Raw genomic sequence first — 26,661 nt, forward strand, 5'->3', positions numbered from 1 at the left:
GAGAGGGAGCATCCTCCGTCCTGCTCTCCTCCTCACGCCGACAGGCCTCCGCTGCAGAGACCTGCACCTCCCGGTCCTCCCGGTCCTCCCGGTCCTCCCGGTCCTCCCGGTCCTCCCGGTCCTGCTCCTGGTCCTACTTGCGGTCGGCCCGGTCCTCCCGGTTCTCCGGGTCCCTCTCTGCAGACATGGTGGATTTGTCGGAGGGCGGTGCAGGGTCGCCCGGAGCCCGCAGACACGCTCTGGGATCCGTAAACAACGGCAGGAAGACGGCCAGGAAGTCCCGGAGCAGACGAGGGAAGCGAGGCAGGAAGAGGAAACACAAGAAGAACCCCAGGAACAGCAGAACCTCTCCACCGTTCCTGCCCCCGGAGGTGAACTGCCCCAGAACCCGCACTGCAGGATTAACGCCGCGTCCCGCCCCTTTAAAGCACAGAGCTGCAGCAGTAGAACACACACACACACGCACACACACACACACACACACACACACACACACACACACACACACACACACACACACACACACACACCTAGCCTGCAGCATGAACATAGACCTGTGGAGGGAGAGCGTAAACACAGGGAGGCAGAGGATCGACTATGGAGCATAGCTGGAGGTAGAAGACAGACATGGAGACAGAACACAGCATGTAGAGATGGAACAGAGTGTTGTCAAGGTAGAAGCTGGAGGCTGAAGCGGCTCCACAGCTGGAGGCTGAAGCACCTCCACAGCTGGAGGCTGAAGCACCTCCACAGCTGGAGGCTGAAGCACCTCCACAGCTGGAGGCTGAAGCGGCTCCACAGCTGGAGGCTGAAGCGGCTCCACAGCTGGAGACTGAAGCACCTCCACAGCTGGAGGCTGAAGCACCTCCACAGCTGGAGGCTGAAGCACCTCCACAGCTGGAGACTGAAGCACCTCCACAGCTGGAGGCTGAAGCACCTCCACAGCTGGAGACTGAAGCACCTCCACAGCTGGAGGCTGAAGCACCTCCACAGCTGGAGGCTGAAGCACCTCCACAGCTGGAGGCTGAAGCAGCTCCACAGCTGGAGGCTGAAGCACCTCCACAGCTGGAGGCTGAAGCGGCTCCACAGCTGGAGGCTGAAGCGGCTCCACAGCTGGAGGCTGAAGCACCTCCACAGCTGGAGACTGAAGCACCTCCACAGCTGGAGGCTGAAGCACCTCCACAGCTGGAGGCTGAAGCACCTCCACAGCTGGAGGCTGAAGCGGCTCCACAGCTGGAGGCTGAAGCACCTCCACAGCTGGAGGCTGAAGCACCTCCACAGCTGGAGGCTGAAGCGGCTCCACAGCTGGAGGCCGAAGCGGCTCCACAGCTGGAGACTGAAGCACCTCCACAGCTGGAGACTGAAGCACCTCCACAGCTGGAGGCTGAAGCACCTCCACAGCTGGAGGCTGAAGCGGCTCCACAGCTGGAGGCTGAAGCACCTCCACAGCTGGAGGCTGAAGCACCTCCACAGCTGGAGGCTGAAGCGGCTCCACAGCTGGAGGCTGAAGCGGCTCCACAGCTGGAGGCTGAAGCGGCTCCACAGCTGGAGGCTGAAGCGGCTCCACAGCTGGAGGCTGAAGCACCTCCACAGCTGGAGACTGAAGCACCTCCACAGCTGGAGGCTGAAGCACCTCCACAGCTGGAGGCTGAAGCACCTCCACAGCTGGAGGCTGAAGCGGCTCCACAGCTGGAGGCTGAAGCACCTCCACAGCTGGAGGCTGAAGCACCTCCACAGCTGGAGGCTGAAGCGGCTCCACAGCTGGAGGCCGAAGCGGCTCCACAGCTGGAGACTGAAGCACCTCCACAGCTGGAGACTGAAGCACCTCCACAGCTGGAGGCTGAAGCGGCTCCACAGCTGGAGGCTGAAGCACCTCCACAGCTGGAGGCTGAAGCGGCTCCACAGCTGGAGACTGAAGCACCTCCACAGCTGGAGGCTGAAGCACCTCCACAGCTGGAGGCTGAAGCACCTCCACAGCTGGAGGCTGAAGCGGCTCCACAGCTGGAGGCTGAAGCACCTCCACAGCTGGAGACTGAAGCACCTCCACAGCTGGAGGCTGAAGCACCTCCACAGCTGGAGGCTGAAGCACCTCCACAGCTGGAGGCTGAAGCGGCTCCACAGCTGGAGGCTGAAGCACCTCCACAGCTGGAGGCTGAAGCGGCTCCACAGCTGGAGGCCGAAGCGGCTCCACAGCTGGAGACTGAAGCACCTCCACAGCTGGAGACTGAAGCACCTCCACAGCTGGAGGCTGAAGCGGCTCCACAGCTGGAGGCTGAAGCACCTCCACAGCTGGAGGCTGAAGCGGCTCCACAGCTGGAGACTGAAGCACCTCCACAGCTGGAGGCTGAAGCACCTCCACAGCTGGAGGCTGAAGCACCTCCACAGCTGGAGGCTGAAGCACCTCCACAGCTGGAGGCTGAAGCGGCTCCACAGCTGGAGGCTGAAGCACCTCCACAGCTGGAGACTGAAGCACCTCCACAGCTGGAGGCTGAAGCACCTCCACAGCTGGAGGCTGAAGCGGCTCCACAGCTGGAGGCTGAAGCACCTCCACAGCTGGAGGCTGAAGCGGCTCCACAGCTGGAGGCCGAAGCGGCTCCACAGCTGGAGACTGAAGCGGCTCCACAGCTGGAGACTGAAGCACCTCCACAGCTGGAGGCTGAAGCGGCTCCACAGCTGGAGGCTGAAGCACCTCCACAGCTGGAGGCTGAAGCGGCTCCACAGCTGGAGGCTGAAGCGGCTCCACAGCTGGAGACTGAAGCGGCTCCACAGCTGGAGGCTGAAGCGGCTCCACAGCTGGAGGCTGAAGCGGCTCCACAGCTGGAGACTGAAGCGGCTCCACAGCTGGAGGCTGAAGCACCTCCACAGCTGGAGGCTGAAGCACCTCCACAGCTGGAGGCTGAAGCGGCTCCACAGCTGGAGGCTGAAGCACCTCCACAGCTGGAGGCTGAAGCGGCTCCACAGCTGGAGGCTGAAGCGGCTCCACAGCTGGAGACTGAAGCGGCTCCACAGCTGGAGGCTGAAGCGGCTCCACAGCTGGAGGCTGAAGCGGCTCCACAGCTGGAGGCTGAAGCACCTCCACAGCTGGAGACTGAAGCGGCTCCACAGCTGGAGGCTGAAGCGGCTCCACAGCTGGAGGCCGAAGCGGCTCCACAGCTGGAGGCTGAAGCACCTCCACAGCTGGAGGCTGAAGCGGCTCCACAGCTGGAGGCTGAAGCACCTCCACAGCTGGAGGCTGAAGCGGCTCCACAGCTGGAGGCTGAAGCACCTCCACAGCTGGAGGCTGAAGCGGCTCCACAGCTTTGTAGAACCAGCGGTTTTGTGACGTGACGTGAGCCATGGTTCCTGAGTGTTGATAATTTGGTGTTTCAGTATTTGGTGGCTGAAGCTGGAGCTTCTCCAGTGTCTCTGTTTCAGACTAACCTTCTGTTCTTTGTGTTTCCAGGCTGAAGAGGGGAACATTGAATATAAGGTAGGTCAGCTGGCCTCCCATGATGCAGAAACAGAAATAAAGAGTAAAATAGACGCTAATCCTAAATGACAGCAGGCAGCACTCGCTGCTCAGACAGAACTCTTTGCTCCACTCGTTCCGGAGACTTCGGCTTCATTTTAAATCACAGAGTTCCATCTCAGTAGCTCTGGCTGCAGTTTAGTGGGTTGTTATTTCCTTGGATGTTGGGTGTATGCTAGCAGTGCTCAGAGTTCCTCCATGTTCCGCTTTCCTGGTGAAGATTCGGGCTGTCGGGTCCAGCACGGCGTTGCTCTTCTTTTAACGTCGACCAGCAACAAGGGGTGTGAGAGCAGGTCGGTCAGCCTGAAGCACCGGCTGCGCCCGCGTCTCCAGACGCTGCTCCTCCTGGTCAGCTGGTCAGCTGGAGGGTTGGAACGCCGGAGAGACTCTCAGACCGCCGTGAACCGGTTCTCTTGGTTCAAACCAGCGGCTCGGTCACTGAACGCCACCCCTCTGTGTTGGACGGCTTCGGGCAATCCGTCCAGGGATTTTTAGTCTGTTTTTGGGGAAAATCGTCCGTCCAAAAGACAGGTGGACAGCTGCTGGCTGGGCCTGAGGATGTGTGGTGGCGGTGGTAACCGCGGTCCTCTGCTGAGCTGACGGGGAGGAGCTACTGGCTTTGACTGGTGCATTGCCACTCATATGAAGATATTTACTCCGTTTTACTGATACAGCATTTTATTACCCCTCCATTCTCCTGATCCACTGGGTCTCCTGATCCACTGGGTCTCCTGATCCACTGGGGTATTCTCCTGATCCACTGGATCTCCTGATCCACTGGGGTCGTTCTCCAGATTCACTTTATTGCTGGTCTAAAGTTTCAGAGGCACGGCCTGCCAATATAATGATCACCACAGAAGAGTGTGTGTTGTCCGTTCATACTGATGTGTTCAGTGACCAGAATCCTTGAGACCGCTGGGCTCTCAGAGAGACATGTGGTCTGTCCTCTGTCCCCTGTCCCCGTGCTGCAGCTGAAGCTGGTCAACCCCACCCAGTACCGCTTCGAGCACCTGGCCACGCAGCTGAAGTGGCGTCTGCAGGAGGGCCGCGGCGAGGCCGTGTACCAGATCGGGGTGGAGGACAACGGTCTGCTGGTGGGACTGACGGACGGAGACATGAAGGCCTCGCTCAGGACGCTCCGCAGGATGGCCGAGAAGTAGGTCTGACCGCAGAGCGGACTAAAGGGAAGAACATTCAGACATTAGAGGACAGGGCTCAGTGCACCGTACTTCCCACAGCATTCTAGCTCCTCGGGCAGCTTTCACTGCTTCAGCACTTCACTGCTTCATTTCACTGCTTCACTTCACTGCTTCATTCCACTGCTTCATTCCACTGCTTCATTCCACTGCTTCATTTCACTGCTTCACTTCACTGCTTCATTTCACTGCTTCACGCTTCATTCCACTGCTTCATTCCACTGCTTCATTTCACTGCTTCATTCCACTGCTTCATTTCACTGCTTCATTCCACTGCTTCATTTCACTGCTTCACGCTTCATTCCACTGCTTCATTCCACTGCTTCATTCCACTGCTTCACTGCTTCATTCCACTGCTTCACTGCTTCACTGCTTCACTGCTTCACTGCTTCACCTCACTGCCTCAGGCCTGTCTCTGCTGGCTCTCGGGAGCAGGCTGATCCCGGCGGAGGTCTTCTCTTCTCTCTGGTGTTTCCGTGAACGGCGTCACGTTCTGACAGGACTTTAACTCAGGCAGCTGGAATGAGCTGGAGTGGAAGTCCGTCACTGAGCTGTCCCTCGTCCTTGTCCTCGTCCTTGTCCTCAGAGTTGGAGCTGACATCACGCTGCTCAGAGAGAGGGAGGTGGACTTCGACTCGGACAGAAACACCCGCAAGATCGCAGAAGTCCTGGTTCGAAAAGTTCCTGACGACCAGCAGGTGGGAGGCTGACGGCTTCCAGTATGACCTTTAACCTTTAGATAACCCATACTGCAGCTTGCATGATGTTCGGCCTCTCTAACTCGTGGAACTCTGTCCAACAATCCAACAAAAACCCAAGCCTTGGTTTCAGAATGTGTATAAGTACGTTTTAACAGAACCGGCGGATGGCGTTCACACGGTAGCCTCTGTGTGTCGTTCAGCTGGAGGGAAGCCTGTACAGACACCCGCTCCTCTCTGTTCTGACCGCCACAGTTCCTGGACCTGCGGGTGGCCGTGCTGGGAAACGTGGATTCGGGCAAGTCCACCCTGCTCGGCGTCCTGACCCAGGGCGAACTGGACAACGGGCGCGGCCGGGCGAGACTCAACCTCTTCAGACATCTGCACGAGATCCAGACCGGACGCACGTCCAGCATCAGCTTCGAGATCCTGGGCTTCAACAGCAAGGGAGAGGTGAGGGTTCAACGGCCAGTTCTCACCCCGCGGTGAAACAACAGTCATTCATGCTGTGTGTGTGTGTGTGTGTCAGTCCCTCTGCCTTCCTGTAGGGGGCGGTGTTGAGCACAGTTCATGCTCTCGCTGCTGGATGAGCTCGGTCTGCAGACAGGTTGTTTATGTCTGGTGACTATTTCCTGTCCTGTCAGTGTCCACACTGAAGTGGACAGGTCAGACGGGACCAGCTGGGTGGAGGCATGGCGCTGCCTGGAGGCTTCATCGCCTCTCCAGAGAGTGAAACGAGCTTTGGTTCTGATTGTGGGTGTCTGAGCCGGTGGTTCAGGTGAAGCTCAAACACACTGTGTGATCTGACTGCAGTGTAAGGCAGTGAGTTAGCAGTTCGATTCCTAATCAGCTGATCAAGAGGTGCACCTGTTCCCTCTGGATCGGTGACCCTGTGACCTTCTGACCTCTTCAGATCTTCAGACAAACCAACCCCCCCCCCCCCACACCCCTGAGGACGAATCAACCCCAGTCCGACTCTGCTCAGGTGTTGGGAATATTCCCCAGCGTCCCGCGGCCCCAGCTCTGACCTGATGCTGGAGTCAAATAACGGGCGGCGCTGTGCTGTGTGCTGCAGGTGGTGAACTACAGCGAGTCCCGGACGGCGGAGCAGATCTGTGAGAGCTCCTCCAAGATGATCACCTTCATAGACCTGGCCGGGCACCACAAGTACCTGAAGACCACCATCTTCGGCCTCACCAGCTACTGCCCCGACTTCGCCATGCTGGTGGTGAGCGCCAACACGGGCATCGGTGAGACGCACACACACACACACACACACACACACACACACACACACACACACACACACACACACACACACACATACAGTTCCTTTCAGGATCTGCTTGGTTTGTCAAAGGTCACAAATACAAGTTAACTTTATGTATATTTAATATATTGTGACTTTTCCAATCCTGCTGATTTTCTGTTTTTAAATACACGTAAAAAAATAGTGATCCATGGGAGCAGGGCGGCAGGAAAGTCCTGGAGCTGATAGCCTCCATTGGCTCGGCGCTCTGGGAACAGCGCGGTACAGCTGTGGCTGGACAGCTGTGTGTCCGTGTTGCGCCCCCTGGCTGCCTGCTTGAGTCCTGAGCCTCTGGGTGAAGTTCTCCTGCTGGCCAGAAGGGGGCAGTGTGGCGCAACAGTCAGGAAACAGATGAGCCGTTGAAACGTCAGGATTCATCAGACTCAGGCGGGTTTCACCGTCATGACCAACATTTAACTCATGACCTGTGAGCAGAACCTTCGGTATGAAGAACCCGGACTGAGAAGCTAGACCCGTCAGAACCAGCACTGCTTTCTGACGCTTGATCTGATGTCCAGCATGAGGCTGGGGGCGGTTGCCATGGCAACTTGTCCTCCTGCTGAGGGACGGTGTGGGTGGTGGACCCAGTGGGTGCAGGAGGTTCCTGAACGCCGGGTTCTACCACGTGGACCCGGCTCCCAGTTCTGCTCCCTTCTCTCCTTTCATCACTACGTCCTGTTAATGACTGATTCTCCTCTGGTCCATGAACTCTGTTTATACATGAAGTGTCCCCGTCGGTCCTCTGTCTCTGTCTGTCCCCGCACCCCAACCGGAAGAGCAGAAAGCCTCCTCCTCAGGGCCTGGTTCTGCAGGGTTCTCCTCAGGGCCTGGTTCTGCAGAGTTCTCCTCAGGGCCTGGTTCTGCAAGTTTCTGCTGTGGGCCTGGTTCTGCAGGGTTCTCCTGTGGGCCTGGTTCTGCAGGGTTCTGCTGTGGGCCTGGTTCTGCAGGGTTCTCCTCAGGGCCTGGTTCTGCAGGGTTCTCCTCAGGGCCTGGTTCTGCAGGGTTCTCCTCAGGGCCTGGTTCTGCAGGGTTCTGCTGTGGGCCTGGTTCTGCAGGGTTCTCCTCAGGGCCTGGTTCTGCAGGGTTCTCCTCAGGGCCTGGTTCTGCAGGGTTCTTGTCAGGGCCTGGTTCTGCAGGGTTCTCCTCAGGGCCTGGTTCTGCAGGGTTCTCCTGTGGGCCTGGTTCTGCAGGGTTCTCCTCAGGGCCTGGTTCTGCAGGGTTCTCCTCAGGGCCTGGTTCTGCAGGGTTCTCCTGTGGGCCTGGTTCTGCAGGGTTCTCCTCAGGGCCTGGTTCTGCAGGGTTCTCCTGTGGGCCTGGTTCTGCAGGGTTCTCCTCAGGGCCTGGTTCTGCAGGGTTCTCCTCAGGGCCTGGTTCTGCAGGGTTCTCCTCAGGGCCTGGTTCTGCAGGGTTCTCCTGTGGGCCTGGTTCTGCAGGGTTCTCCTCAGGGCCTGGTTCTGCAGGGTTCTCCTCAGGGCCTGGTTCTGCAGGGTTCTCCTGTGGGCCTGGTTCTGCAGGGTTCTCCTCAGGGCCTGGTTCTGCAGGGTTCTCCTGTATGCCTGGTTCTGCAGGGTTCTCCTCAGGGCCTGGTTCTGCAGGGTTCTCCTCAGGGCCTGGTTCTGCAGGGTTCTCCTGTGGGCCTGGTTCTGCAGGGTTCTCCTCAGGGCCTGGTTCTGCAGGGTTCTCCTGTATGCCTGGTTCTGCAGGGTTCTCCTCAGGGCCTGGTTCTGCAGGGTTCTCCTGTATGCCTGGTTCTGCAGGGTTCTCCTCAGGGCCTGGTTCTGCAGGGTTCTCCTCAGGGCCTGGTTCTGCAGGGTTCTGCTGTGGGCCTGGTTCTGCAGGGTTCTCCTCAGGGCCTGGTTCTGCAGGGTTCTCCTCAGGGCCTGGTTCTGCAGGGTTCTTGTCAGGGCCTGGTTCTGCAGGGTTCTCCTCAGGGCCTGGTTCTGCAGGGTTCTCCTGTGGGCCTGGTTCTGCAGGGTTCTCCTCAGGGCCTGGTTCTGCAGGGTTCTCCTCAGGGCCTGGTTCTGCAGGGTTCTCCTGTGGGCCTGGTTCTGCAGGGTTCTCCTCAGGGCCTGGTTCTGCAGGGTTCTCCTGTGGGCCTGGTTCTGCAGGGTTCTCCTCAGGGCCTGGTTCTGCAGGGTTCTCCTCAGGGCCTGGTTCTGCAGGGTTCTCCTCAGGGCCTGGTTCTGCAGGGTTCTCCTCAGGGCCTGGTTCTGCAGGGTTCTCCTGTGGGCCTGGTTCTGCAGGGTTCTCCTCAGGGCCTGGTTCTGCAGGGTTCTCCTGTGGGCCTGGTTCTGCAGGGTTCTCCTCAGGGCCTGGTTCTGCAGGGTTCTCCTGTATGCCTGGTTCTGCAGGGTTCTCCTCAGGGCCTGGTTCTGCAGGGTTCTCCTCAGGGCCTGGTTCTGCAGGGTTCTCCTGTGGGCCTGGTTCTGCAGGGTTCTCCTCAGGGCCTGGTTCTGCAGGGTTCTCCTGTATGCCTGGTTCTGCAGGGTTCTCCTCAGGGCCTGGTTCTGCAGGGTTCTCCTGTATGCCTGGTTCTGCAGGGTTCTCCTCAGGGCCTGGTTCTGCAGGGTTCTCCTGTGGGCCTGGTTCTGCAGGGTTCTCCTGTGGGCCTGGTTCTGCAGGGTTCTCCTCAGGGCCTGGTTCTGCAGGGTTCTCCTCAGGGCCTGGTTCTGCAGGGTTCTCCTCAGGGCCTGGTTCTGCAGGGTTCTCCTCAGGGCCTGGTTCTGCAGGGTTCTCCTCAGGGCCTGGTTCTGCAGGGTTCTCCTCAGGGCCTGGTTCTGCAGGGTGGGATCTCTGTGTTGTAAGTGGCTCTTTATAAATAAAGCTGAGTTGAATGACAGGTGGGCAGCAGGCAGGTTTCAGCTGGAGGGGAAGATCACACAAACACATCAACATCTGGAAAGCCTCTTCAGCACACTGAGGTGGTCAATCTGTGGACCCGGTCCAACTGACGGACGCTTGTGTCTTGCAGCCGGGACGACCCGGGAGCACCTGGGCCTGGCCATGGCCCTGAAGGTTCCCATCTTCATCGCGGTCAGTAAAGTGGACCTGTGCTCCGGCGGCACGGTGGAGCGCACGGTGCGGCAGCTGGAGCGAGTCCTGAAGCAGCCGGGCTGCAACAAGGTCCCCCTGCGGGTGGTCAGCGCCGACGACGCCGTGAGCGCCGCGCAGCAGTTCACCCAGTCCGCATGGTGGGCCGGGGCCGGGGCCGGGGTCAGGGGTCACTGGAGGGGCAAGCTGCAAGGGCTTTTATTAACAAACACATTTGTGTGTGTGTGTGTGTGTGTGTGTCCAGTGTCACTCCCATCTTCACGCTGTCCAGCGTGTCTGGACAGAGTCTGGAGCTGCTGAAGGTCTTCCTGAACGTCCTGCCTCCTCTGGGGAACAGCAAGGAGCAGGAGGAGCTGATGCAGCAGCTCACAGAGTTCCAGGTGCGCGCACACACACACACACACACACACACACACACACACACACACACACACAGAGCGTCGTCCTGTCCCCTCCAGTCATCCTGCTCTGTGTGTGTGCTGCCAGGTGGATGAGATCTACTCGGTTCCAGATGTGGGTACTGTGGTGGGAGGAACTCTGTACAGGTGAGACACGGGCCTGTTCTGGATTAACTGACCCACATGTTCTCAGTCCTGCTGAGCGGTACCGTCCAGCTCAGCCACAGTCCAGCTTTATTTACAAAGACCCAAGAGCAACGCCATTACCCAGAACTACAGACTGTCTCTGAACAAAAGGAAATCTTCAGAACCAGACCCAGAGGAGACTTCCTGCAGAACCAGACCCAGAGGAGACTTCCTGTAGAACCAGACCCAGAGGAGACTTCCTGCAGAACCAGACCCAGAGGAGACTTCCTGTAGAACCAGACCCAGAGGAGACTTCCTGCAGAACCAGACCCAGAGGAGACTTCCTGTAGAACCAGACCCAGAGGAGACTTCCTGCAGAACCAGACCCAGAGGAGACTTCCTGTAGAACCAGACCCAGAGGAGACTTCCTGTAGAACCAGACCCAGAGGAGACTTCCTGTAGAACCAGACCCAGAGGAGACTTTCTGTAGAACCAGACCCAGAGGAGACTTTCTGTAGAAGGGGGACTTTGGACTAGAGTTCTGCTGTCGGGGTCCTGCAGGGAGGGACAGGAGCTCAGTGGTGGTCTGATGCGGTCTGCTTCAGTAGAAAGGGTTCCAGAAGTCCTGCAGGAGCCTGGCTGTGAGCTTTACACAGTAAAGGCTGTTAAAGCAGAGCCAGTTTCTGCTGACCTGCACCGAGACGCTCCGCCGTTCACTCAGGCTTCTCTCAGTCCATGTTGGCATTAAAGGGGCGGAGTCTGCAGCATCTGACCAATCACAAGCCCTGCAGAGCAGTGGACTTCTAACCCTAACCATGGAAAAGCAGACAGTCTCCACAAATCTGAAAAAATTCCACACACTGTCACGGCAGGATGCTGAGCTTTTTCACGGTTTTCACTCGGGGTGTCAGCGTCTACACCTGTAAACAGATGATAAATCAATAACCATGTTCACGTCATTTTCCTCCTCCTCGTTCTTTTTCAATTATATATTAGGGCTGTCAAAAATAACACGTTAATTGCATTAATTAATTTATGTAATCAATCTCATTAAAAATTTTAACGCAGTTTAAAGCATGCACGTCATGACAAGCCTCACCTCTACCAGCGGGTGGCAGTAGTGCACCCGCGAGGAATGCAAGCAGCCTGCAAGCTGCCAGCAACGGAAGAAGAAGAAGAAGAAGAAGCCTCACCTCAGCCTCGGCTGATCGAGAAGCTTTTCCGGCACTACAGACTGTTTATCTGCTCCTTTATTACGGATTATTCAGAGAAAATTAAGCACATACACTGTCAGTACATTATCAGTGTATTAAAGTTTATTTAGCCTTTTTTTCCTGTTTCTGAATCGCGGGGCGGAGCGATGAGTTACTTTCACTTCTGTCTGCGGACCTTCTCCTCCCTCCAGACAGAGTCTCTCTCTCTTTCCACAAGTTCTTCACTCTTTCCATGTCTTTAAAGGTGCATTAAGGAGTTTTTCACCTTTAAAAATACTTATTTTCCACCATAAATATGTTACACATTTTTAATGATGTGTACAATGTGCCCTGACATATTCATTACAAGTACCTCTAACAGTAACTCTAACAAGTACCTCTAACAGCGCTAAATTGTTTAAAGTTTCAGTGCCGGTCCGGCACCAGAGTTTTTTTGGGGAGAATTTGAAAGGAATGATGTAATGCGCGCTCCGGCTGGTTAGGTTTCGCTTTGTCCTCCATTACTCCGCCAGATGCTTAGTGAGCAACAACTGAGCAGGATCTTCCAGAAAGTCAGAACAGACTGGCTTCTAGCACTGCCACAGCTCCACACAGACTCCACCAGGGAGAAGAAACTTAAATCTTACTTGAGCGCTACTAAACGAGCGAAGACGGAGTCCCCCTCTTCTGTGCACGTGAGCCACAGGGACGAGTTTTTCACTAAGCTGCATTACGCCCAAGGCCTGCAGGGGGCGCTGTTTCGCATAAAACGTGCAAACTCCTTAAAGGTGCTGTAGGCAGGATTTTGCTAGTCAATGCTAATTTTTCTGTGTTTTCTTTGGATTAAATGTTAGAGTATCCATTGATAATCCTTTAGGAGTGTAGCATAACTGCTCTACCGCGAGGGCACAGCGTTTCCATCTGTCTCTGTTCTGAGCTGAAAAGGAATCTCGACAGCTCCAGGTATCTTTGACCAATCAGAAGAGCCCATGAGGCTCTAACCGTGATTGGTCGAGGGGCGTTTGTCGCACGATCTTGTGGGAGGGGCTTAACTTGCGTAAGGGCGTGATGTCAGAGAAAACAGGACAGGATTGGCTGTGCTGGGTTTCAAATCGCCATCTTAGATGGGTCAAATCGCCATCTTGCTTAGGTAACCCTAAGCAAGATGGCGGAGATGCCGAATCCTGCCTACAGCACCTTTAATGTACCTTTAAAGCTCGGGTAGGCGATGTTGTCCAAAAGCACTTTTTTGTCATACTGAGTGAAATGCTCCTCGCCCCCTGGGAGAAGTCAATACATTATGTGTACGGAAAAAGGTGCGGAAAAAATCTGACAACTGTAGCGGCCAAAGGACTGTAAAAACTCCGACCAATCGTAAGGCGCGGACCGCTCTTAAGGAACCAATCAAGTTTATTTTTTTTGTATAGCCCAGTATCACAACAACAGTTGCCGCAGAGGCTTCAAGATGTTACACTGGTTGGTAAAAATAAAAACAGTGAATAAGCATAATGTTAATATGTCAAATTCACAGTAACGAGACAGAACGAAGCAACCACCGCCTTCGACCCTCACATCCGGCAAGAAAAAACTCCAAAAACCCAGTGGGAAAAGAAATCTTGGGGAGAACCACAGTATGGAGGGATCCCTCTCCCAGGGACGGACAGCTTTGGCAACAGCTAGCATGAGACAATAAGAAGTAAAGCCTAGGACAATGTTGAGGACAGTCCGTTGGACGGTCCAGCACAAGAACCACGGATCCCAGAAGTAGAACCGAAGCCAGTCCACGGGCAGGACCGACAGGAGTGTCCTCCCGGTCCGGCCGGAGCTTGTTCGTAGGCCCTCGTAATAGTGGAGTCAGCAACTGAAACTGGAGAAGACTCCCCCTCGAAGGGGGGGACAGCAGGGGAAAAGCAATGAACGGACTAAAGGGAAGAACATTCAGACATTAGAGGATAGGGCTCAGTGCACCGTACTTCCCACAGCATTCTAGCTCCTAGGGCAGCTTTTAATAATGATGGTTTAAAATCCCTAGCTGACCTGATCACAGGCTGCATCGAAGAGAAACGTCTTGAGCCTAACCTTAAATGTGGAGACTGTGTCTGCCTCTTTGACACCACTTGGAAGCTGGTTCCATAAAAATGGTGCCTGATAGCTAAAGGCTCTTCCACCTAGTGTCCATTTAGAGACTCTAGGAGTCACCAGTAACCCTGCATTTTGAGAGCGAAGTGCTCTGATTGGTTGATAAGGCGTTAAAGCATCTTGGAGATAGGTCGGAGCCATCCCATTTAGGATTTTGTAAGTGAGGAGAAGGATTTTAAATCTAACTCTAAACTCGACTGGAAGCCAGTGAAGAGATTTTAGAACGGGAGTAATGTGTTCACGTCTTCTAGTTCCAGTTAATAATCTGGCGGCCGCATTTTGAACCAACTGAAAGTTTTTTAATGCACTTTTTGGGCAGGCTGCAAGAAGGGAGTTGCAGTAGTCCAGTCTAGTGGAAACAAATGCATGGATGAGTTTTTCTGCATCGCTTCTAAGTAGAATGTTTCTTATTTTAGCTATGTTGCGCAAGTGGAAATATGCTGTTTTACAAGCCAGGTTGATGTGTGCTTTAAAGGAGATATCCTGATCAAATAAGACCAAGAGGTTCCTCACAGTAGAGGAGGAGGATACACTGACGTTACCTAAGGTGATAATCTGTTCAGATAGACACTCTCTCAGTTTATGGGGGCCGAGTATAATGACCTCTGTTTTGCCAGGATTCAGACGGAGATAGTTCGTAGTAGGATTTAATTTCTCTGATACAGTCACTGAGTCTGTCTATTTGATTAGTTTGATCAGGTTTCATAGATTAATACAGTTGTGTGTCATCTGCATAGCAATGAAAATTGATATCGTGACTTCTAATTATGTTCCCTTAAGGAAGCATATATAACAGAAATAAAATTGGCCCGAGCACGGACCCTTGAGGAACCCCATAACTGACCTGGGAGCACGGTGAGGACTGTTGGTTAACGTGAACAAATATAGGATTTGAACCAGCAGAGGGCTTTTCCTCTGATGCCGACCTCACATTCTAACCTCTGCAGGAGAATATTGTGGTCGATTGTATCAAAAGCTGCACTGAGGTCTAAGAGAACCAGGACTGAGACTAGACCTGCGTCAGCCGCCAATAGCAAGTCATTAGAGACTTTAACTGACGCAGTCTCAGTGCTGTGATAAGCTCTATATCCTGACTGAAATTTCTCAAATAAACTATTGTCCTGTAGGTGGCGGTAAAGCTCTTTAACCACGACTTTTTCCGGGACTTTTGAAATAAAAGGCAGATTTGATATCGGTCTGTAGTTAGCTAGAATATCAGGATCAAGATTAGGTTTTTTCAGCAGTGGTTTGATTACTGCGAATTTAAATGACTGTGGCACATAGCCAATTTCTAGAGAGGTATTTATTATAGTTATGATCGTATTTAAGATAACTGGAAGAATATCTTTGAAAAGCTTAGTTGGAATTGGATCTAGGAGACAGGTCGAAGTTTTAGAAGACATTACAATCGAAGTAATCTCAGCCCCATTTACTAATGAGAAACTATCTAGTATTTCAGGTATTTCAGGTGGAGGCAGTGGCTGGATTCCCTGAGCTTGATCTGAGGAAAGCGCTTCACTGATTTTGCCTCTGATGGTTATGATTTTATCATTAAAGAATTTAAGAAAGTCATGGCAGTTTAAAGATTCTGGGATTACTGGTTCCACTACAGTATGACTGGTTGTCAGTCTGGCTGCAGTGTTGAACAGAAACCGAGGGTTATTTTTGTTTATTTCTATTAAACAAGAGTAATATAATGTCTTGGCTTTAAAAAGAATTTGTTTATAGCTTAGCAAGCTACATTTCCAGGCCTTCAGAGATTGTTCTGATTTAGATTTACGCCACAGTCTTTCTAATTGCCGAGTTTTTTGTTTGAGAACACGGGTTTCAGAATTAAACCATGGAGCAACGCGCCTGGGTCGATTGGTTTTCAGCTGCAACGGGGCCACTACGTCAAGGGCAGATTTTAGTGAGTGCATAGCACTGTCAACAAACTGATCACTATTATCACCACTGGTCAATAAGCTCATTTCTGTGAGTTCACAAGATAATGCAGCAAATGCAGGCTGGATCAATTCTTTGTACCGAGCCACAGATTTTTCAGATAATGTCCGTATCAGCTGAATTTTATCTTTTTGAGCAGAGAAGTCTTCAATCAAAACCTGAAAAGTAATTAAAAAATGGTCTGAGAGTATGGGGTTCTGAGGGAGAACATTTCGGTCACTAACCTCTATCCCATATGTTAAGACCAGATCCAGGGTGTGCTTGTGACTATGAGTGGATTCATCAACATTTTGAGTGAAACCGATACTATCTAATACTGCAATAAACGCATTACTCAAACTGTCACCAGAATCATCCACATGGATGTTAAAGTCACCTATTATAAGGATCTTGTTATGAGTCAATACTATATTGCTTAAAAACTCTGAGAACTCAGTTAAAAAGTCAGAGTAAGGACCAGGAGGTCGATACACAATAATTAATAGCACAGCTTTTTGATTCTTCCAATTTGGACAAGTAAGTGTTAGTATTAAGCTTTCAAAAGAGTTGAATTTAACATTAGTTTTGGGTTTAAGAAGAAGACTGGAGTGGGAAATCACTGCCACACCTCCACCTCGACCTGTTGATCTTAGCTGTTTGGAAATTAACATAGGTTGGAGGGGTACATTCATTGAGCCTCACATAGTCATCTTGCTGAAGCCAAGTTTCTGTTAGAGCAAGGAGATCAATGTTATTGTCGCCGATAAGGTCATTAACTAACAGAGATTTAGTGGAGATTGCTCTAATGTTTAGTAGACCACATTTTATGTATTTCCTACTGGAAGAGTTATTCTGTCTCGTACAGGTGTTAAGCTTTTTACCCACTTTTTTTTAATGCTTTGAGCACTATGGACAGACAGTCTCTGTTAGCCTAGGTAAACCTCCATGCTTGACTTGTAAGAATCCGGGAGCAGGATTAGTGACGGGATCAACAAGATCAACAGAGGAGTGTTCTACACGACTGCTCTGCGCCCGGGGCTCATAGCTGGATTGTCAATTTAGAGTACTAAGCCGATCAGCCATATTGTGAGCTAAAAGGGCTGCACCATCCAAAGTTGGGTGGATGCCGTCCCTGCGGATGAGCCCAGGCTTTCCCCAGAAGGTGCACCAGTTGTTTAGAAAAATAACTCCGTTTTCTTCACTCCATGTAGACAACCAGCGATTGAATGATGAAAGTCGGCTATACATTTCATCATTGACCAAATTGGGCAGGGGACCAGAGAATATTACGGCATCAGACATCGACTTAGCCAATTCACACACCGAGGCTACTTGTAATTTGAGCACCTCTGATTGTCTCCGCCGGGCATCATTACCGCCTGCGTGAATCACGACTCGACGGTGTAACAATTCGCCCGTCGTTTCCAGGACGATCTTGCCACTACGCTTAAAGAGGACACGGGCGGGAAACACCAATCAGCAGGGGTGATTAACTAGGAGATGACGAACTTAAGATTGGCCATAAAGCAACATTTATTATAACAAAAACCCCTCCCAACAGAAAACAAGCCACCCGCCGCTCGGGCGCTCCTCCTTAAAAACTAAACAGAAAAACGCCGCACAACGCGGGAAGTCCAAAAATAAACAGAAAGGGCTCAAGAAAATCCTGTCTTCTCCCTTCCCAATGTTCCCCCAAAGTTTGAGGCGCACGTCCCTGCACGGGGACCGACTGAGAGGCCGGCGGCCGATAATTACTCACGCCCGGCCAAGTCCAAAGACCTCTCGTCCCCGCTGCTCCTCCTCTCCAGCCCGGTGGCTCCGTGGCAAGCAATTATAATTCCCAAGAGCACAAGGTTATAATCCTTTTGTGGCAGTTCCTCCGGGTAACGCTCCACGGCCTCGCTCCTCCGGCAGGTGAGTTTCCCTCCAGGACGGCGTGTGACGTCACTCCCCTCCCGCAGCAGGTGCGCTGCCTTCCTTAAATAAACAACCCTGCCCCCATACCGATGTCCAGGTAATTACGTCCTTGTCACGGTTTCCAATCACAAAACCGTGCCCCAGATTAAATTGCCACAGTGACCCAAGTCTAGCAAATGAAGATGACAGCACAGGAAACACATTTTATCACCCCTGCTGGGTGCAACACGTAAGGACCTCCGTGGTCGTTACAACGGAATCTCCTACCTTCCTGTTTTAAAAGCCTAAGGTTCCCCTCGATGTCACCCACTCTGGCCCCCGGGTAACACCTAACCTTCACCGCTGGCAGCTTCACGTCTCTAACTATAGAGCTGCCAATCACCAGCGTGTCCAGTTCAGCTGGTGTGTCATCGCTGAGGGGAGAGAACCTATTGCAGACGTGAAGCAGTTCTTGGAGTGCTACGTGGCGGTGCTTAGCACTAGCCTTCCTCCGGACTGTCACAAACCGGTCCTGGTCTTGTCCCGGCTGCTCGGGACACGCTGCGGGGCTAGGCTTGCTAACACTCCTCTCACTGCGGGAACGGGCTGCGAGCCCTGCCGCTACCTCGCTGTAGCTAGCGCTGCCCTGCCCCTCACATCTGCGCAGCCGCTCCTCTAACTCGGTTACCCTGGCCTCCAGCGCTGTCAATACACTGCACTTTACGCAAATACCCCTATCGTCAAGGGAGGCAGGGTTCTGACTCAACATACGGCACACTGAGCAGGAAAGAAAAGAAGACAGAGGGGAGGACGCCATAGCGGTCTCGGCAGACCAAGCTAGTTAGCACGCTAAGCTAGTTACCACGCTGGTGGCGCTAACGGCGGAGAAGAGATGTAATTCACGAGAGATCACTGGTCAATCGGGGGCGAAAGTAACCCCGGGGGCGTAAATAACCCCGATTTTTGATTGCTTCGTGAATTAACAGTAATAGCAAGAGAGAGACAGCAAGCACTTCAGTCGCTCGCAGGCTTCAGCAACACGGAAAACACTCACCAGAGTGACGTCAGCAGTCCAGCCCCTCACATCCCAATCAAATCCCTTCGCCGTTCTACCAGCCCCCTGTGCGTACATTTCAATGGCGTGCACTGGCCCTGGTTCAGTGCGTGCGCGTTGCCAAGGCGCTCTCGGCGCTCGCGGCTCGCGTGAAAAATAGAAGGAAGCGGAGCGGCGCGCTGCGCTCCTATGCGCGTTGTGTGCGGCAGTCAGAAAGGTTAATAACATTGGAGGCGATCACAAAGTCCGTGCGCGCGGCGCTTCCGCGTTCCGCGTCCAGTGTGTTCGCTCCCAACGGGAGCTCCTCCAATGGGGTGGGAGCTGGGCGGAGCCTTGGGGAGATGCTACATTCGTACTACATGCTAGTTTTCCAAGATCGCCGACCCTAGCTTTAAGTTCAGCCATCAGGCTGTAGCTCTGTCTACTTTCACTTTTACCGTCATGTTTTGTCTGCTGCACGGATGTCCGCGGATCGGTCCGCAGACCCTAGCGGACAGGAAGTCATCGCGATTTTTACGTCACACGGAACAACGTGCAACACACACCCACGTGGACATGTGAAGGATGGACGGGCAGTAGACAGGAGGCAAAGGAGGCCTGGCGTCAATTAATTTATCAAAACAGAAGAAGAAAGCAGTATGGAGGGAGATAAGCCGGCTGGCCCCATGGATTCTACTTGATTGATTAAAAAAATGTTGAAGCAGTTTTCTGTTCTCCACACAAAAAGGAACACTGGCTGAGAATGACCTGTTTAATTGTGTAAGAAAAATGTGTGGTATCTCTTTTTTACTTTTCTTTTGGTACTACATTTGTTACAGACCTGAAAATGTAACTCCTGCCAAAAGCCAAGTTTAGAGGGACTGCAGAGGGAGCGCTGCACACACACACACACACACACACACACACACACACACACACACACACAGACACACACACACACACACATTATGTTATGGTGTGCATGTTTTAGTTTTTTGAATATTTATTTTGTTTGGAGCCTTAAATATAAAACACATCACGTGTTAAATATATATAATCATGTCCTGTCGTTTTTTTGTTAATGCAATACAGGAAAAAAGGGTATATTTCAGACATAGTGGAAATTGCGATTTGTGATTAATCATTATTAATTAATTTGTAAGCCGTGATTAATCTGATTAAAAAATTTTAATCATTTGACAGCCCTATTATTTTTAAAATGTCTTTTGGGGCGATGATGCTGGGGTGAGCGGTAGCTAGCTAGCTAGCTAGCTATTGCTAGCAGTTCACAAGCTAGTATGAGAGACTTTATCTACCACAAATCAAAGAACCGTGAGAAAACTCTCAGTGAACATATCATCAGCAGCTGAAGCGGCTCTTTAGTCTGATAACTAGTGGAATAACGGGATTATGAGGGACTGGATTTCAATACAGACAGAGCCCTCTACTGGTCATATAGCGCAACTGCTATAGAAAAAGATAAATCTCTAACCAGTGTAACCGGTTCCACGGCGCTGAGAAGTCCTGGTTACAGGAGGACAAAACACTGTAAACGTTGACACCGCTAGTTTTCACCGTGGTCGTGTTCAGTGTCCTGTGCGGTGGTGTGTTCAGTGTGCTGTGCGGTGGTGTGTTCAGTGTCCTGTGCGGTGGTGTGTTCAGTGTGCTGTGCAGTGGTGTGTTCAGTGTCCTGTGCGGTGGTGTGTTCAGTGTGCTGTGCAGTGGTGTGTTCACTGTCCTGTGCGGTGGTGTGTTCAGTGTGCTGTGCGGTGGTGTGTTCAGTGTCCTGTGCGGTGGTGTGTTCAGTGTGCTGTGCGGTGGTGTGTTCAGTGTGCTGTGCGGTGGTGTGTTCAGTGTCCTGTGCGGTGGTGTGTTCAGTGTGCTGTGCGGTGGTGTGTTCAGTGTCCTGTGCGGTGGTGTGTTCAGTGTCCTGTGCGGTGGTGTGTTCAGTGTGCTGTGCAGTGGTGTGTTCAGTGTCCTGTGCGGTGGTGTGTTCAGTGTGCTGTGCGGTGGTGTGTTCAGTGTCCTGTGCGGTGGTGTGTTCACTGTCCTGTGCGGTGGTGTGTTCAGTGTGCTGTGCAGTGGTGTGTTCAGTGTGCTGTGCGGTGGTGTGTTCAGTGTCCTGTGCGGTGGTGTGTTCAGTGTCCTGTGCGGTGGTGTGTTCAGTGTGCTGTGCAGTGGTGTGTTCAGTGTCCTGTGCGGTGGTGTGTTCAGTGTCCTGTGCGGTGGTGTGTTCACTGTCCTGTGCGGTGGTGTGTTCAGTGTGCTGTGCGGTGGTGTGTTCAGTGTCCTGTGCGGTGGTGTGTTCACTGTCCTGTGCGGTGGTGTGTTCAGTGTGCTGTGCAGTGGTGTGTTCAGTGTCCTGTGCGGTGGTGTGTTCACTGTGCTGTGCGGTGGTGTGTTCAGTGTGCTGTGCGGTGGTGTGTTCACTGTCCTGTGCGGTGGTGTGTTCAGTGTGCTGTGCGGTGGTGTGTTCAGTGTGCTGTGCGGTGGTGTGTTCACTGTCCTGTGCGGTGGTGTGTTCAGTGTGCTGTGCGGTGGTGTGTTCACTGTCCTATGCGGTGGTGTGTTCAGTGTGCTGTGCGGTGGTGTGTTCAGTGTGCTGTGCGGTGGTGTGACTCGCTGTGCTCCGCAGTGGCGTGTGCAGAGAGGGCGAGCGGCTGGTGGTGGGTCCCACCGACGAGGGTCGCTTCCTGCGCCTGAAGGTGGGCAGCATCCAGAGGAACCGCTCGGCCTGCAGGGTGCTGCGGGCCGGCCAGGCCGCCACGCTGGCTCTGGGGAGCTTCGACCGCTCGCTGCTGCGCAAGGTCAGAGGTCGCCCACACACCCGGGACGCGCCAGACGTGCGTCCGTCAGAGTGCTGAGTGTGGCTGTGGCTGTGGCAGGGCATGGTGATGGTCAGTCCCAGGATGAACCCCACCATCTGCTGTCAATTCGAGGCTGCCATCGTGCTGCTCTTCCACGCCAAGACGTTCCGGCGGGGGTCACAGGTCACGGTGCACGTGGGCAACGTGAGGCAGACGGCCACGGTGGAGTCTCTGCACGGGAAGGTCAGCAGACGGCTTACACACCACGGACCGCGGGCTGTACCACCGCTAACCTGTGTGTGTGTGTGTGTGTGTGTGCAGGACGAGCTGCGAACCGGTGAGCGGGCAGTGGTTCGATTCCGCTTCATTAAGCATCCTGAGTACCTGCGTGTGGGGGCCAAGCTGCTCTTCAGGGAGGGGGTCACCAAAGGCATCGGCCACGTGACGCGCCTGCTGCCCCCCTCCCAGAACCAGAACCAGAACCAGAACCTGAACCACAACCTGCAGGACAACTGAAGCCTAGGCAGTGGACAGATGATCTGCTTCTGCTCCGTCCCTCCATCTCTGTCCCGGTGTGCTTCATCTTCATCCTCCTCCTCCACCTGAGGGTCCTGTCTCGAGTCGACGCTGGATGACCTCTGGATGACCTCTGCCGGCCAAGCTGGGACAATGAATGTGATGCTGGCCCACAGGTGGGCGGACGGCAGGTGGTTTTTGGGAGACGGGTCACTGGAGACGCTCTGAGGCTGTCCCTGTCCAGTCCTCGGTCTTCACGCCGGCGTCTTGCTGGTGGACAGACGCTGGAGGGTGGGCGGGGCTCTGAGGCGGTGGCTGTTTGCTTTCATCAGGACGTTCATTTTTCATCCATTCATCTCGTCACTTCTGTTCCGTGCCAGATGAAAGCGTCGCGACTCCCCAGAACCAGCAGAGACCAGCACCCGGACCAGAACACCCTGGTTCCTCCTCAGACAGATCCTGTCTGAGCCCAGAGCTGTCAGGACTGGCATGCTGGGGGAAGCTGCGGAGTCCGGGGAAGTCCTGGGGGGTCCTGGGGAGTCCTGGGGGGTCCTGGGGAGTCCTGAGGAGTCCTGAGGAGTCCTGAGGAGTCCTGTGGGGTACTGGGGGGTACTGGGGGGTCCTGGGGGGTCCTGGGGGTGCAGTGCAGTCACTGAGGGATTCAGGGACCTGGTTTGTTCTGGTTGGTTTTCTGTTTCTGCAGACAGAAGCTGGAGCTGCACCGTAGACATGCCACCTGACAAAGACACTGCGGGACATGGAGGACATAGAGGACGTGGAGGACGCTGATGTCCTCCATTCTCATCTGGATTTCAACACTGCAGTCTCTAGTCTTAACCTGGAGCGAGTCCTTTTGTCTTTAGCTTCCGTTCTTCTGGACTTGAACCTGGTTTGAAGCACAAAACCTGACCTGCAGATTCTGAAGGAACAGAGCCTGAAGAAACAGATCCTGAATTAACAGATCCTGAAAGAACAGATCCTGAAGGAACAGATCCTGAAGGAACAGATCCTAAAAGAACAGATCCTGAAAGAACAGATCCTGAAGGAACAGATCCTGAAGAAAAAGATCCTGAAGAAACAGCTCCTGAAAGAACAGATCCTGAAGGAACAGATCCTGAAGAAAGAGATCCTGAAAGATCAGATCCTGAAGAAACAGCTCCTGAAAGAACAGATTGTGAAGAAACAGATCCTGAAAGAACAGATCCTGAAGGAACAGATCCTGAAGAAACAGCTCCTGAAAGAACAGATTCTGAAGGAACAGATCCTGAAAAAAGAGATCCTGAAAGATCAGATCCTGAAGGAACAGATCCTGAAGAAAGAGATCCTGAAAGATCAGATCCTGAAGAAACAGCTCCTGAAAGAACAGATTGTGAAGAAACAGATCCTGAAAGAACAGATCCTGAAGGAACAGACCCTGAAGAAACAGATCCTTAAAGAACAGATCCTGAAGGAACAGACCTTGAAGGAACAGATCCTGAAGAAACAGAGCCTGAAAGAACAGATCCTGAAGGAACAGATCCTGAAGGAACAGATCCTGAAAGAACATATACTGAAGGAACAGACCCTGGATAAACAGATCCTGAAGAAACAGATCCTGAAGGATCAGACCCTGGAGAAACAGAGTCTGAAGAAAAAGATCCCAAAGGAACAGATCCTGAAGAAACAGATCCTGAAGGAACAGATCCTGAAGAAACAGAGCCTGAAAGACCAGATCCTGAAGAAACAGCTCCTGAAAGAACAGATTGTGAAGAAACAGATCCTGAAAGAACAGATCCTGAAGGAACAGACCCTGAAGAAACAGATCCTGAAAGAACAGATCCTGAAGGAACAGACCCTAAAGGAACAGATCCTGAAGAAACAGAGCCTGAAAGAACAGATCCTGAAGGAACAGATCCTAAAAGAAGAGAGCCTGAAGGAACAGACCCTGAAGGAACAGATCCTGAAGATACAGATTGTGAAGAAACATATCCTGAAAGAACAGACCCTGAAGAAACAGCTCCTGAAAGAACAGATCCTGAAGGAACAGATCCTGAAAGAACAGATCCTGAAGGAACAGACCCTGAAAGAACATATCCTGAAGGAACAGACCCTGGAGAAACAGATCCTGAAGAAACAGATCCTAAAGGATCAGACCCTGGAGAAACAGAGTCTGAAGAAAAAGATCCCAAAGGAACAGATCCTGAAGGAACAGACCCTGAAGAAACAGATCCTGAAAGAACAGATCCTGAAGGAACAGACCCTAAAGGAACAGATCCTGAAGAAACAGAGCCTGAAAGAACAGGTCCTGAAGGAACAGATCCTAAAAGAACAGAGCCTGAAGGAACAGACCCTGAAGGAACAGATCCTGAAGAAACAGATTGTGAAGAAACAGCTCCTGAAAGAACAGATCCTGAAGAAACAGCTCCTGAAAGAACAGATCCTGAAGGAACAGATCCTGAAGAAAGAGATCCTGAAAGATCAGATCCTGAAGAAACAGCTCCTGAAAGAACAGATTGTGAAGAAACAGATCCTGAAAGAACAGATCCTGAAGGAACAGACCCTGAAGAAACAGATCCTGAAAGAACAGATCCTGAAGGAAGAGACCCTGGAGAAACAGAGTCTGAGGAAACAGATCCGAAGGAACAGATCCTGAAGAAACAGATCCTGAAAGAATAGACCCTGAAGAAACATATCCTGAAGGAACAGATCCTAAAGAAACAGATCGTGAAGAAACAGATCCTGAAAGAACAGACCCTGAAGAAACAGCTCCTGAAAGAACAGATCCTGAAGGAACAGATCCTGAAAGAACAGATCCTGAAGGAACAGACCCTGAAGGAACAGATCCTGAAGAAACAGAGCCTGAAAGAACAGAGCCTGAAAGAACAGATCCTGAAGGAACAGATCCTGAAGGAACAGATCCTGAAGGAACAGACCCTGGAGAAACAGATCCTGAAGAAACAGATCCTGAAGGATCAGACCCTGGAGAAACAGAGTCTGAAGAAAAAGATCCCGAAGGAACAGATCCTGAAGAAACAGATCCTGAAGAAACAGAGCCTGAAAGAACAGATCCTGAAGGAACAGATCCTGAAGAAACAGCTCCTGAAAGAACAGATTGTGAAGAAACAGATCCTGAAAGAACAGATCCTGAAGGAACAGACCCTGAAGGAACAGATCTTGAAAGAACAGATCCTGAAGGAACAGACCCTGAAGGAACAGATCTTGAAAGAACAGATCCTGAAGGATCAGACCCTGAAGAAACAGATCCTGCAGCAGCTCACTGCTCCACCCTCTCTGTTTCATCAGGAGGCGCCGTGTTCCCAGCGGCTCCACTCCGTCTGTCCACTGCACCACCGCACCACTCCATGCTTTTATTTTGATAGGGTGTCATTTGTCCTTGTGGCTGTTCACCTGCAGTCCTGCTGTGTTCAGAACAAACCAGGGCAGGATGCATCATGGGAGAATTTGGCCTGTCGTGTTGGAAGCAGCAGACTGGGGGTTCTCCGTTCTCCGTCTTCGTTCTTATCCGTCCTGCCCTGCTGCTGTGCTGCTTCCTGCAGCCTCTCTGACCAGCTGACCTCCGCTGGCCCCCCACTGACCCCCGCTGACCCCCCGCTGGCCCCTACTGGCCCCCCCCCCACCGCTGACCCCCACCTGGAGACACACCCTGTCAGGCACGTGTCCGTGCAGTCTCCAGCGTTCTGAGCTTCTTTGCATTCTAAAGTGATATTGAATGTATTTTCAGTCCTGTTCAGAATTTCACAGTACTGTCCATTAGGGGGCGCTACTGGTGCTGCATGCAGCAGAGAGGACACCGTCCAGTTCATCTTCAGCCAATCAATAAAACACCTGAGCAGACCTGCCACTGCCTCTGTGTGTGTGTGTGTGTGTGTGTGTGTGTTTGTGTGTGTGTGTTCTCGTATTTCTATCCTTGTTGGGGCCAAATGTCCCCACAAGGATAGCAAAACGTGGAACGACGTGCCTTGTGGGGACCTTTTTCCGGTCCTCAGTAGGAGAAACAGTGTTTTCTTGACCATGTTGTTGTTACTGAAAAAAGTAAAAGTGCAAAAACATTTCTTTAGGGTTAGGCTTTGTTGTGGTGTGGGTTAGGGTTAGGGTAAGGGTCAGGGTTAGGGGCTAGACATGAATGGGAGTCAATGGACGGTCCCCACAAGGATAGAAATACAAGACTGTGTGTGTGTGTGTGTGTGTGTGTGTGTGTGGTGGGGGGTTGGGGGGGGGGGGGCAATAGATAGGCTGGCTGGTGGATGAAGGGATGTATTTTATCTAAGTTGAGAAACAGAACATTCAGACTCCTCCAGACTTTAAGACAAACTTTGAGACTGACAGCTTGATCAGTTTCACCTGGTTCCACCGATCAGTCGTTTTGTTCGGTCTGCAGAACAGTGGAAGTTAACGGAGAGTCTCCTGATGATGTTCCCTGCAGGAAGCATGGAGGATATGGAAAACATAGGCTCTAGGACAGAACCCTGTGGAACCCCATGTTTAACTTTAGGTAGAGGCTCTAGGACAGAACCCTGTGGAACCCCATGTTTAACTTTAGGTAGAGGCTCTAGGACAGAACCCTGTGGAACTCCATGCTTAACTTCAGTCTGAGCTGAAGCGTGACAGCAGGAACCAGGTGGAACCTTTGTGATCAGTGTGATCCAGACGAAGTGTTCCAGTGTCTGCAGGACGAGGTTCTGGTCGTGGTTTGAGCAGAACTCAGAGTTCTGTCAGATGAAGCTGGATCAAAAGGTTCTATGGACAGATGTGAAGCAGAGGTGGTTTTCAGGGTTGTGTTTCAACAATACTTCAAAAAAAAAAAAAAAGAAAAGCACACTGATCACATAATTCAAAGTTTGATTAGTTCTTTAATTTGCTGATGGAAA

The 26,661-nt window shown here is 52.5% G+C and overlaps 2 protein-coding genes across 2 annotated transcripts; both read left to right on the plus strand.

Moving 5' to 3' along the window:
• Positions 1–128: 128 nt before the first annotated feature.
• LOC115390205 (GTP-binding protein 2-like) lies at positions 129–22,068 on the plus strand. The gene is made up of 12 exons (XM_030093975.1): positions 129–371; positions 3,443–3,469; positions 4,480–4,664; positions 5,291–5,402; positions 5,658–5,855; positions 6,478–6,652; positions 9,683–9,902; positions 10,007–10,142; positions 10,249–10,307; positions 21,106–21,277; positions 21,356–21,520; positions 21,599–22,068. The coding sequence occupies exons 1-12, from the start codon at positions 186–188 to the stop codon at positions 21,791–21,793; spliced, it is 1,830 nt and encodes a 609-aa protein (XP_029949835.1). The 5' UTR covers positions 129–185; the 3' UTR covers positions 21,794–22,068.
• A 482-nt stretch (positions 22,069–22,550) lies between these two features.
• On the plus strand, positions 22,551–24,445 carry LOC115391059 (trichohyalin-like). Its single transcript, XM_030095154.1, has 3 exons — positions 22,551–22,583; positions 22,755–24,074; positions 24,105–24,445. The coding sequence occupies exons 1-3, from the start codon at positions 22,551–22,553 to the stop codon at positions 24,423–24,425; spliced, it is 1,674 nt and encodes a 557-aa protein (XP_029951014.1). The 3' UTR covers positions 24,426–24,445.
• Positions 24,446–26,661: the final 2,216 nt, after the last annotated feature.

The sequence above is a fragment of the Salarias fasciatus genome, chromosome 6 (assembly GCF_902148845.1).
Source record: "Salarias fasciatus chromosome 6, fSalaFa1.1, whole genome shotgun sequence".
Classification (NCBI taxonomy): Eukaryota; Metazoa; Chordata; class Actinopteri; order Blenniiformes; family Blenniidae; genus Salarias; species Salarias fasciatus.

Coding starts and splice junctions, on each gene's coding strand:
- LOC115390205 (XM_030093975.1), top strand. CDS start 186: ATGGTGGATTTGTCGGAGGGCGGTGCAGGGTCGCCCGGAGCCCGCAGA. Junction 5,403..5,657: donor AAGTTCCTGACGACCAGCAG/GTGGGAGGCTGA, acceptor TGACCGCCACAG/TTCCTGGACCTGCGGGTGGC. Junction 9,903..10,006: donor CAGTTCACCCAGTCCGCATG/GTGGGCCGGGGC, acceptor GTGTGTGTCCAG/TGTCACTCCCATCTTCACGC.
- LOC115391059 (XM_030095154.1), top strand. CDS start 22,551: ATGGAGGACATAGAGGACGTGGAGGACGCTGAT. Junction 22,584..22,754: donor AGGACGTGGAGGACGCTGAT/GTCCTCCATTCT, acceptor CTGAATTAACAG/ATCCTGAAAGAACAGATCCT. Junction 24,075..24,104: donor AACAGAGCCTGAAAGAACAG/GTCCTGAAGGAA, acceptor CTAAAAGAACAG/AGCCTGAAGGAACAGACCCT.